This window comes from Cryptotermes secundus, unplaced genomic scaffold (assembly GCF_002891405.2).
Source record: "Cryptotermes secundus unplaced genomic scaffold, Csec_1.0 scaffold2383, whole genome shotgun sequence".
In the NCBI taxonomy this organism is placed as follows: Eukaryota; Metazoa; Arthropoda; class Insecta; order Blattodea; family Kalotermitidae; genus Cryptotermes; species Cryptotermes secundus.
This window is the reverse complement of record NW_019729240.1, coordinates 121,564-132,060: the sequence shown is the minus strand read 5'-3', so window position 1 is coordinate 132,060 and position 10,497 is coordinate 121,564. Positions and strand designations below refer to the sequence as shown.

General features: G+C 37.8%; 1 protein-coding gene across 1 annotated transcript in view; it reads right to left on the bottom strand.

Moving 5' to 3' along the window:
• LOC111865617 (UDP-glucose 6-dehydrogenase) overlaps positions 1-9,995 on the bottom strand; it is a gene marked incomplete at its 3' end in the record, with an annotated part of 18,331 nt that extends 8,336 nt beyond the window's left edge. The window contains 5 exon segments of the mRNA XM_023853795.2: positions 924-1,121; positions 1,618-1,782; positions 4,279-4,416; positions 8,068-8,233; positions 9,680-9,995. Of these exon segments, the coding sequence (XP_023709563.2) occupies positions 924-1,121; positions 1,618-1,782; positions 4,279-4,416; positions 8,068-8,226 (660 nt within the window).
• Between the last annotated feature and the right edge of the window lie 502 nt (positions 9,996-10,497).

Sequence of the window (10,497 nt, the reverse complement as noted above, 5' to 3'; positions counted from 1 at the left end):
ATAAAAAGAAGCAAACCAAAGTGATCTGTATGAATCAATGGCAGCAGAGGAAAACATGAAGCATGGTGAGATGTGGCTTAAATTTGTGCAAGATAATTATGTCTCTATTATTTACGAGCATCGCTCAGTTACTTAACAATATTTTCCAATAAGGTAGTATTCATTTCATTCCAGCAAATGTGGTGTCAAAAACTGAAAATTCAGTTAACTATACGCGGACAACATCAACTAAACTGTCATACCTAAATCAAGAAAAGTGAGTACTGTCATGCACTTCAGATCACTATGTGTTACAGATTAATGAGGTGTAACTTCCAAGACATACAGCAAAATATTAAGTTATGTAATAAAAGAGTACAATTAAAACTACCTTTGAGAAGTATAAATAAATTAACTACTGATATATTGGGTTTCTGGACTTTATCCATCGTCCTGGTTTTTAAGATAACAAATAAAAAAAGAANCAATCTACAGCAAAACCATCAATTATTATGGGCGTTATAACATAGGTGTGCAGCTGGACGAAACATACACGTCGAACCCCCCCAGACGATTTAAATACCTGACGAAACATACACGTCAAACCACGCTGAACGGTTAAATATATATTTTAGTCACTTTAGTATGAAGACATCAGGGCATGCAATGCAGTAGTTAGACGTGCATAGAGAAAACGCACCTGAATATGGCACATTAATGCTGAAACATGTAATGCAAAAGAGAAGAGTAAGGTGAAAAAGTGTGTGCACTGTAAGACAGTTAGCATAAATTATGGACATGGCCATCATTCTTCCACAAGTCATTTCTGTATCACAACAGGTCTAAGGACCTAATCCATAACAGATGAAGATAAGTGAGAAAAAGTGTTTCAGCTAATCCATTTCTTTAACATACAATGAAGCACAATTAAAATACACACTCACCAGTTTTGACAGTTCTGAAGACCATGTGTTAGTAGTGATTATACTGCTGCGGGAGATCCAGTGCTCATATACCCAACACAGTTTTTCTACAGCTGCATGGCCTTCTGGGGTGTCTTCTCCACCAATCAATACTCTGTCTGGATTTAGAAGGTCATCTATTGCTGTGCCTTCTGCTAGGAACTCAGGGTTTGAGAGAATCTATGGGGGGCAGGGAAGGTAATTCATTAAAATATTTATCCACATATGGTGCACATTTTTATTTTAGGTTTACAATAAATTCAATATGAACAAAATTCAATTTGTAAAGATAAGATTATCTGTACATCTATGCATCTGGCCATTAAGGCATATAAAATATGGAGATAAGTGCTACAGGCATTCTCCCCATCAGATAGAATCTTGAATGCTAATCTTGTAAAACTACAATTTTCCTTGGGAAAGGAAAGTATGCAAAGAAAGAACACCTTATGGAAGATCCCCTTAAATATTTGTTCCTATTTCGAAAAAAGTCCCTAGAAACGTACAGATTTAATAATATTCAAAGAGACAATAGTCTGTCTATAAGCCAGAAGAGAAATCTTCACTATCCCTGGAAAAATAATTTTTAAAATTCTAATTTTATTTTCAAATAAACAAAGACATAATATTCCAATTTTATATTTTATACGCTGATGACAATCAACTGTTTTTGTACCTGATAACTAACACCAGGCTTATTGTTGGCACGTAGGATGTTGAGAATACTTTCTGAAGCACGTACTGGCACTGTACTCTTCTCTACAACAATCTTGTTACTAGCTGCAACTTCTGCTATCATTCGCGCAGCACCTTCAACATACTTCAAGTCTGCTGCTCGACCCTGTTCCAACAAGACCACTTACTTATGCTACACATAAATATGCACACAAAGTAACATGACAGCATTATTTACGCTAAACACATTTAGTAGTGGGCCAATCGATGCAGCATTCACTCCTCTTGAAACAATGTCTCAACCCTCACACACGCCAAATTTGTGTGTATAATACCTATGTGTGCACATACAACTCTTCTTGTCAGTACTTTTTATATTGTGACATGATGGTTGAAAGCTGGAATAGTAGAAAAAGAAGAGGCGGCCATTGCTTGGCAACGGCGTGATTAACACATTTCTGCGACAACAAATAAACCTGCAACAGAGCAACTGCTGGAAGCGGTGTTTTTTACTCAGTCTGTGCCAAGGATATATATATATATTGTCAAGGACCAAATCTGAAAGTTAGTTGGGGGATTAGACCCCACATGGAGGTGGGTTTGAATATCTCCACCACAGCCCTTCAAGTCATAGGAGGTGACAAAAAGGGAACCTGGTGCCTGGGGGCATAATTGGGCCACCATATTCCTGGGGTATATAAATATGGGGCCTGGCACTCCAGGTCCCACAGGACTTGGACCCAAGAATGACTGCACTGACAAGGGCCAGTAGTAATTGTAAACAACAGACCCATCCTCTCATCAGAGATGATGTTACATAAGGACTATAACCACAAGTGTTTGGTTTGAAAAAGAATACTGGTTGTGAGTCATGAGGGGCTTGGTGCCAAGACAAACTAATTGGCAGCAGATCACCAATCATAAAGTAACTCTGACTCTGACTCTTTGAAAGTTTGTTAGGTCAGACTTGCGAGACAGCGCAGTATTTGTAGCCTAGAGTGGCTGCATTGGTGGGGGCCATCAGAAAATTACCCAATCCAACCCAGAAGTTTGTTAGTTTTGTGTCAGCACTTGTAGCTAGTGGTTAGCCATGGGTAAGGAAGCAGAGGTATCTCTGTTGTCAGCAGCCACTACATAGCAATGACTAGTGAAGACACAACAAACGGAGAAGTCTTGGTGTGTGCTGTACTGATATTGTAATGTAGACTAGTGACAGTGTTATGATCATCTGTAGTTACGAGTTATAAGTGATAGATAAATCCAATTATCAATCCAAATCCAATGTCCAGTCACTAACACATGAGAATATTAAACACATCTGTCAGTGGAATAATTACACACAGAATCCACACCTCATAAAAAATAAATAAATAAAACATTGACCGTACTTTTGAAATTACTGTGTAATTTAGAAGTTCTGCCCTTTTTCGTGTTAAATTTCAGATGTAATCACAATTTAGCTTATGTATATGAACTGCAACATGTACATACACGATACATGATCCAGACAGGTTTAAACCATTTTATTCAAGCGTTCCAGTGCTTTAGCTGGCTTTCAAAATGAAGTACATGTGAAAGAAATCGGAAATACAGACAACATGCAGGAAAGACTTTCACCTGCCATTGCATGTCATACAGACTGGGATACAGACTGCTGTCAAATAAAATTTGATACAGTCATCAACAGATAAGTGCAGCAAGTTATTTCAATTTTACAAAAGTTTGAGTGCATATTTATGAAGGAATTTAGTGCCTCAGCCATAATTAGCCTGCATGGTTTAACATATTATTCACTTACAATCTTTAAAAAATTCTGTACCTGAATGTTTACTCTATGATGTCAATCAATCTCTTTTTTTTAATACATTTGGACAAGTGTCCTATTGCACAGTTGATCATGTATCTTTGCAGAGTGTTTTAATTATCACTGTATTTTTACTTCTAAGCATAAATACTGAATTGTACTTGTTTCTTTTATAACTTTTTTAGATTGTTAGTATATTTTTTTTGTTTTATTCACATGTTATACAATTTGTTATGTATGTTGCTGACGAGTGCACTATTGCACAGTCATTTGCATATACTTAATGACGGTAACTACATCCGCTGGAATTGTAATCCTTATGGATATATGGTGGCCTAATAAATAATAATAATAATCTAATAATAACAAAGGTGCTTAACTCCTGCTGCGTGCTCAAGAGGTATCAACATTAGGAAAGGATTACTTTGTTACATCAACCTAAACACAACTGAGGAAAAACTAAGGCTCAGGCATAAGAATAGAGTGGCAGACTTGGCATTATCATAGCCACATTCCATTCCCCTTGATCAACTCCAGGTACACAATATTGGTAATTACAAACAGTTAATGTTGAACCATTATAACTGGGAGCTATGCATACAAAAAACTTAAAACTGTGTAAAGATGTAAAGGTAAAGTTACTGCTATGGCTAAAGACTATTCCACAAAGGCATATGTGAGGTGTGAGGTAAGGTTCCAAGCAGGAAATGGGGCTGGCTGGGTCTCATTGTATGAGCTCTTCTTGATATTAGTGCAGAACAAATTAAGATGAAAGAAAGATGGAGCTTTACTATGCTGAACAGATAAATCTGAAGTGAACTTGCACAGTAAAAATGACAGTAGAACAAATATCCTTACCTTTCCATTTCCAAATGTTTTGGTGGGTGTGTTGACAGATATGAAGATTAGGTCTGCTTCTTTTATTGCTGTCTCGATGTCAGTGGAGAACAACAGATTGCGGCCACGACACTCCCTAACTACTTCATCCAGACCAGGCTAAAATGAACATAGTCATATGGAAAATACTGTTCATTCAAGCTACGAACTTGTTAATGAGCAGAGTTATGAGGATGCACAACAGAACACCATGATGCAAGCATGGTCAATCACCCATTACCTTCTTTTCAATTTTATACTGAAATCTTGTGCTGTTCAATTAACGAGCAATATGATCTGTTGTAGGTTTTCAAGAATTTTTGCTTCTAAAAACAGTGTCAATAAAGCTGAAGGAAAAACACGGTGCATGGAAGCAGTAGCAACAATACCTCACTCCAGTACTTGAAGGTAGTGTGAAAGTGCGTATCTCCTGTGCTGCCAGGTTTTGGGGAAAAAAGAAAACTAGCCAAAATATACAGAACTCATGCAATACTACAGAAAATTATGACTGAAATGAATACCTAATAAAATTAACAGCCAACCATGCCTCATCATTGTATTACAGTGACAGCACCGTTCAAATAAATACTAGTAATGGCACTGGAGAGACTTTGGGCTAAAAAGGAAGAGTGTTCAGGATATTTAAACCCAATGAAGAGGGAATAAAGAGCTAATACAGAAAAGTACTTAATGAGAGGTTTCATAACCTATAATTTTTACCAATTATTGTTTGGGTAATTGAAATAAAGGGGACGAGACAAGGAGGACGTTTAGTACACACAAGGAATCAGAAACACATATAAAGTTTTGGTTGAAAAAATATGAAGGGAAAAGAGCACCTGGGAGATCTTGGTTTAGACAACAGGATTGTACTAAAATGGGCTCTAAGAAAGGTGAATTAGATCAAGTAGTTCAGGACACTGTCCACTGGTGGGCTTTTGTGAACACAAAAATGTACATTTTGGTTCCATAAAGCCACGGAATTTCTTGATCAACTATGTATATATCAACTTTCAATGAACACTGCACCAAGATGATAGTTGACAGGATGGCTGGATGGTTGGTTAGTTAATAAAGCACAGATCATCGTCCATTCCTACCTGAAAATTCAACATCATACACAGGATGCTAAGGGACCTTACATTTAACCAGAAGCAGATATATGTTATCATGTGTACATACAAGTCTTCAATGGTGCAGAAGGAAAGTAGATATATAACTTGATTGTCTCATATAACAAAAGTGGATACACCAAGGCATACAAAAATCCACACAGTTCAATATACAGTCACATCATTTGGAGTCTCAGAACACTTCACAGATTCAAAGGGCAGTTGCCTGCAGAAAAAGAGAAGGACAAAGACTTACTGGAGCTGGCAGGGTTTAATGCACAAAGATTTTCTTGACTACCTGAATTATTAAATATCACCTTAAATGGCTGCAAGTTCCAAAGTGATTATGCAATTAAGACTGATGTTCTTAAGTGGCTACACACTTGCCTCATAAACACCTATATGCAGCAGAGACTGAAGTGATAAACTCAAATGAGCAAATGTCTTCAGGAAGGACACCACATTCAGATGTGACAACACAGATGACTCAATGATACAGGGCATATTTTGAAAAATTTGCAAACTCAAGCTTTGTTATAAATACGATTTTGAACTCTAAACAAAACATCAAACTTTCTGCTTATTCCTAATCTAAAAACCTTCGAATCAGAAGTGACTACTACAATGAATTTTGTACAATGCCAACAGTGTACATGTTGTGTACTCAACACATATCTACTTATTCATGAATGGAGTATTCATGTGAGATGACTGTTGCCAAATTACCTCTTGAGATACTACTCAAAAAAGTAAAATTGTCCCTGTGCTTAACTAATTAAGCACTACGTCATGAAGGCATACAGGGGAATGGATGTACAGATCCTCATTTTCTTGACCTCGGCACTAGCTGGAGGTGAGTGGTCAGCTTCACTCCCTGGCAGCTTTACTCCCAGGGAAAAAGCCCCTTGTACCCATTGGATAGGAGATTGGGTGCACCTCAGAGCCAGTCTGGATGACATGGAGAAAATTCTTGGCCCCACCTGGACTTGAACTCTGATACCCCGGTCATCTAGCCCATAGTTAGTCACTATACTGACTACGCTATCCCAGCTCTTTGAGATACTATTACTATCATAATTAACATTCTAAATACTGTTAGATAAGTAATACAGTGTCAATCACACAAAAACTATGTTTTTATAACATTTTGCATTTACATGTTCTTATTTAAAAGCACAGCCTTTCAACGTTAGAAGGAAACAAGTTTTCTCCTCTTGAGGTCAACACATTTCCTAGAACAGAAATCAACCACTCACTTTTCGTTTGTGTGGAATGAAGTGGCGGGTACTTGACAGCAGGTCTACCTAACAAGCTGTATATCAGATGGTTTCTCCACCACCACATTGCAGCCTCACTTTTTGAAATTGGTTGTTCACCCAGGTATGAGTTAAGTTGTTGTCAGAATATAAAATTCTGAAAATCTTTGGGGAGAGTTTTTATTAATAAATTTCTTCCAAGGCTTTCCACAGCAACATGCTTGTGCTTTCCTAAGGAATAGCTTCTGTCAGAAAACTATCTTATGACCTTAGGTACAGTGACATTTATTATCGGTCACAATGACTGAAAATCATAATTGCCCATCAATTTTCAGTTAAAGTCCCCCATACTGAAGAAAAAAAATAAAGAAATGAAAACCTGTCCAGCTGTTCAGAAGTCACAGACTGACAGACAGACAGAGGAGACCTTTGTCAAATTTCCACAGTGACCTCCAATACATGACAAAATCTTGTTAAGTTATAAATGCAGCGTAATTCTGCATTCAGTGAACACTTCTTCCAGTCCAAGTCTAGGCCCAATATAGGCAGTGTAGTGCCTGGATTTGGTGAATTTTGATTTAGTAAATAACCTGCATTTTATGTCAGAAATTTCCAACCCTCCATGAATCACACCTCAGATTAGTGTGACTGTGGTTGAAATAACAAGCAATATTCATGCTTCCTTTCAGTGAGACATCATTCACGTACAATAACACAATAACTGAAAATATTTAATCCAATATTTAATGTTCTCAAATGTATCTCCTATTTTCTGACAGGTAGAAGTGTAACTGTTTCACATTTCATTTGTTAATTAATCTGAAAAAATTATCATGATTAGTTGGAGGTGTTGTTCTCATAGTGGCGAGTGAAGCGTATATCTTCTGGAATGGAATGCCATGCAGTCCAGTAGAAGTTCACTGCCATATCAGAGGAATACACTACCTCCATCTTCATGGTCAGAGAGTAAGCCAAGCAAACGTCAAGCAAGAAGCAGGCATAAAATTAGTGTTCTCCAAAACTGTCTGTGGCAAGAGAATGTTAAATTGTTCAAAGACTTGAATACAAAATAGGTGTAAAGATCATGTTGATACAATATGTGAAGACAGGCTGATGATGGAAGCAAGGAATTATAAATCCTCATGGAAAAAGTAGGAGGAATACCAGGGGAATGTTGGAGAGAATATTTTGTTACTGGTACAGGCAGTAAGTTCCCTAACAAATGCATACAAGGAAAAATAAAATGAATAAGAAGACCTGGATATTATTCAGACATGCATCATACCTGTATGAACAATGAAACATAGCAAGCATTTTCTCTTTTCCTTTTTGGTAAAATTTTGATGGAAGACATTAATTTATTTAATTTTAGTGTCAAGACATCTTATCTTTCAACTTCATACCTCATATATTGGTAGCTTATCAGAGTTCCACTGTGCAATACGGTCTTTACTCTTGTCAACCACAGTGACAGTTATGTCAGGACATTTCAAAGCTATGACACTGCATGTTGGCCCACCTACATAACCTGCCCCAATGCAACAGATTTTCTTTATCACCATCCTGTTGCTGTAAGGACACAGATGATTGGGAATAGAAAAAATTAGTACAGAACATTAACAGAAGTTGCAATAAAAGAGCAAAGTTTACAAAATTCGTACACAATGTGACAAACAAGCAAATAACTTTAGAAACAAACTTCTTTACTTTCAGAACATATGAATATAATACAATATTTACTGTTTGTACAGATTATGTACCAGAAATGCAAGATTGTGATATTCTTTCACATTTACAGAAATAAAATTGGTTTTGTATAGTACAAGGAATACCCCATCATTTCTCCTTATAACTTTTCGAAATATCTGGAAAGAAAAACCTATGTGTTCAAATAGCAATTAGGAAGTTACAGTACCTAATTAAAATGGATATATAATTCTGGAAGCAACAAGTCAATAACGGCAATCTTACTTCCACTTAAAATGATAGTTTCATGGCCAATCAGTTACAGATATTACAAACCAGATCCTTCTGCAGTTTCAGAGGTCTTCACAAACCACTTCAGATTTTAATTAGCTGTGGTAAATTTGTTTAGTTCGTGCTACATGCCATGCCCACCTCATCTTCCTTGACTTGATCATTCTAACTAGACTTGGAGAAGAGTACAAACTATGAAGCTCCTGTCACTTCATCTCTCTTTGGTCCATATATTCTTCTCAGCACCCTAAGTCTATGTTCGTCCCTTAATGTCAGAGACCAAGTTTCACACTCATACAGAACCACAGGCAATATTACAGTTTTGTATAATATAATTTGTATGTTTTTGGACAACAGATGAGAAGAAAAAAGGTTCTGGACTGAGTGGTAGCAAGCATAACCCAAGTTCAGTCTCCTGTTAATTTCCTCCTGAATCAGGTTTTGATTTGTTATCATCATTCCCAAATATCTGAACTGTGCCACATTTTCAAAATATCTGTTACCTATATTTATTTCATGATTTTGCCCTGCATTTTGGTAGCAAGACAGCAATATACTTAGTTTTCTCTGCATTTCTTCTAGATCAACCCCCTTACTAGCACCAATTAAAGTTTGTGTGTTTCTCTTTATGGTATCTATATCATCACCCAGTAGATTCACATCATCAGCATAGACCAACAGCTGATGTATCCCATTTAATTTGTCCCACCTGGTTTTCCTGGACCTTCCTTATGGCATATTCTAAAGCAAAGTTGAAAAGGAGTGGCAATAAAGACCTCTTTGTTTTAGATCATTCTGGGTAGGGAAATTATCAGACAAATGTTTACATATATGGACTTTACTACACGTTTCGTTTAAACACATTATAATCAGCCCAACTAGTTCCAAGGGTACCCAAAACTCTATCAGATTATTGTACAATACTTCCCTCCTAATTGAACCATAGGCTTTCTCGAAGTCTATGAATAAAAAGGGCTAAAAACGCTGTTACTATTTGCCGCACTAGTCAGTCTTTACACGGCGGAAAAAAGAACTTACTCTTTATACTACACTACGATATCACACTGACAGTCTGCAACGACACAGTCAACACCGTCAACACCGACCACCACAATGACCGACAATGACAGTACGTGGTTTCCTTTCTTTCCCACCTTCACTCACTACTCTCTGTTATGTGCGGCGATTTGTTCGCTCCCACCTCTTTTCTGCCCAACCCTGGTCTTACTCCCCTCCAAACATCTTCACCCCGTCAGCTTCACGATATTCACGATCCCGATGACGAGTCCACGAACGAAAAAGAACCTGAGTGCCAGAAACGTTAACTACTGGCCTTGACCGCCTTGATGAATCAGGTTTCTACCCACAGAATGCGCTGCAGTCATGGTTTGCACGCATTGTAGCCCTGGTGAGATCACGGAGTATGAAGATGAAAGCATTTAAGGCTCCGAAGGATAGTATCTTGTAAATACTGACATCACGCGCACTACTACAGGTACAGTGTGAGTCGAAAGCCACTCTGCACCTGAAAAACACGAATATATTTCATTGGTGTAACAATGGTAACAACTGTTGTAAGTGGTACCCAAGTGCATATAGACAAGCATCTACCCATTTTATCTTGGCGCAGACGGTCACCGATTCAGCCTGTAGGATGTTCATAACACAATTAGTAATGATCATGGAGATTATTGGACTGTACTTGTAGATTGAAGGTGCCGGGATAGCGACTGGCTACGGGCTGGAGGACGGAGGAGTCGGAGTTCGAGTCCCAGTGAGGCAGACCGGTCCTGGGGTCCACCCAACCTCATATGAAATGAATACCGGGGGCTCTTTCCTCGGGGGTAAATCGGCCG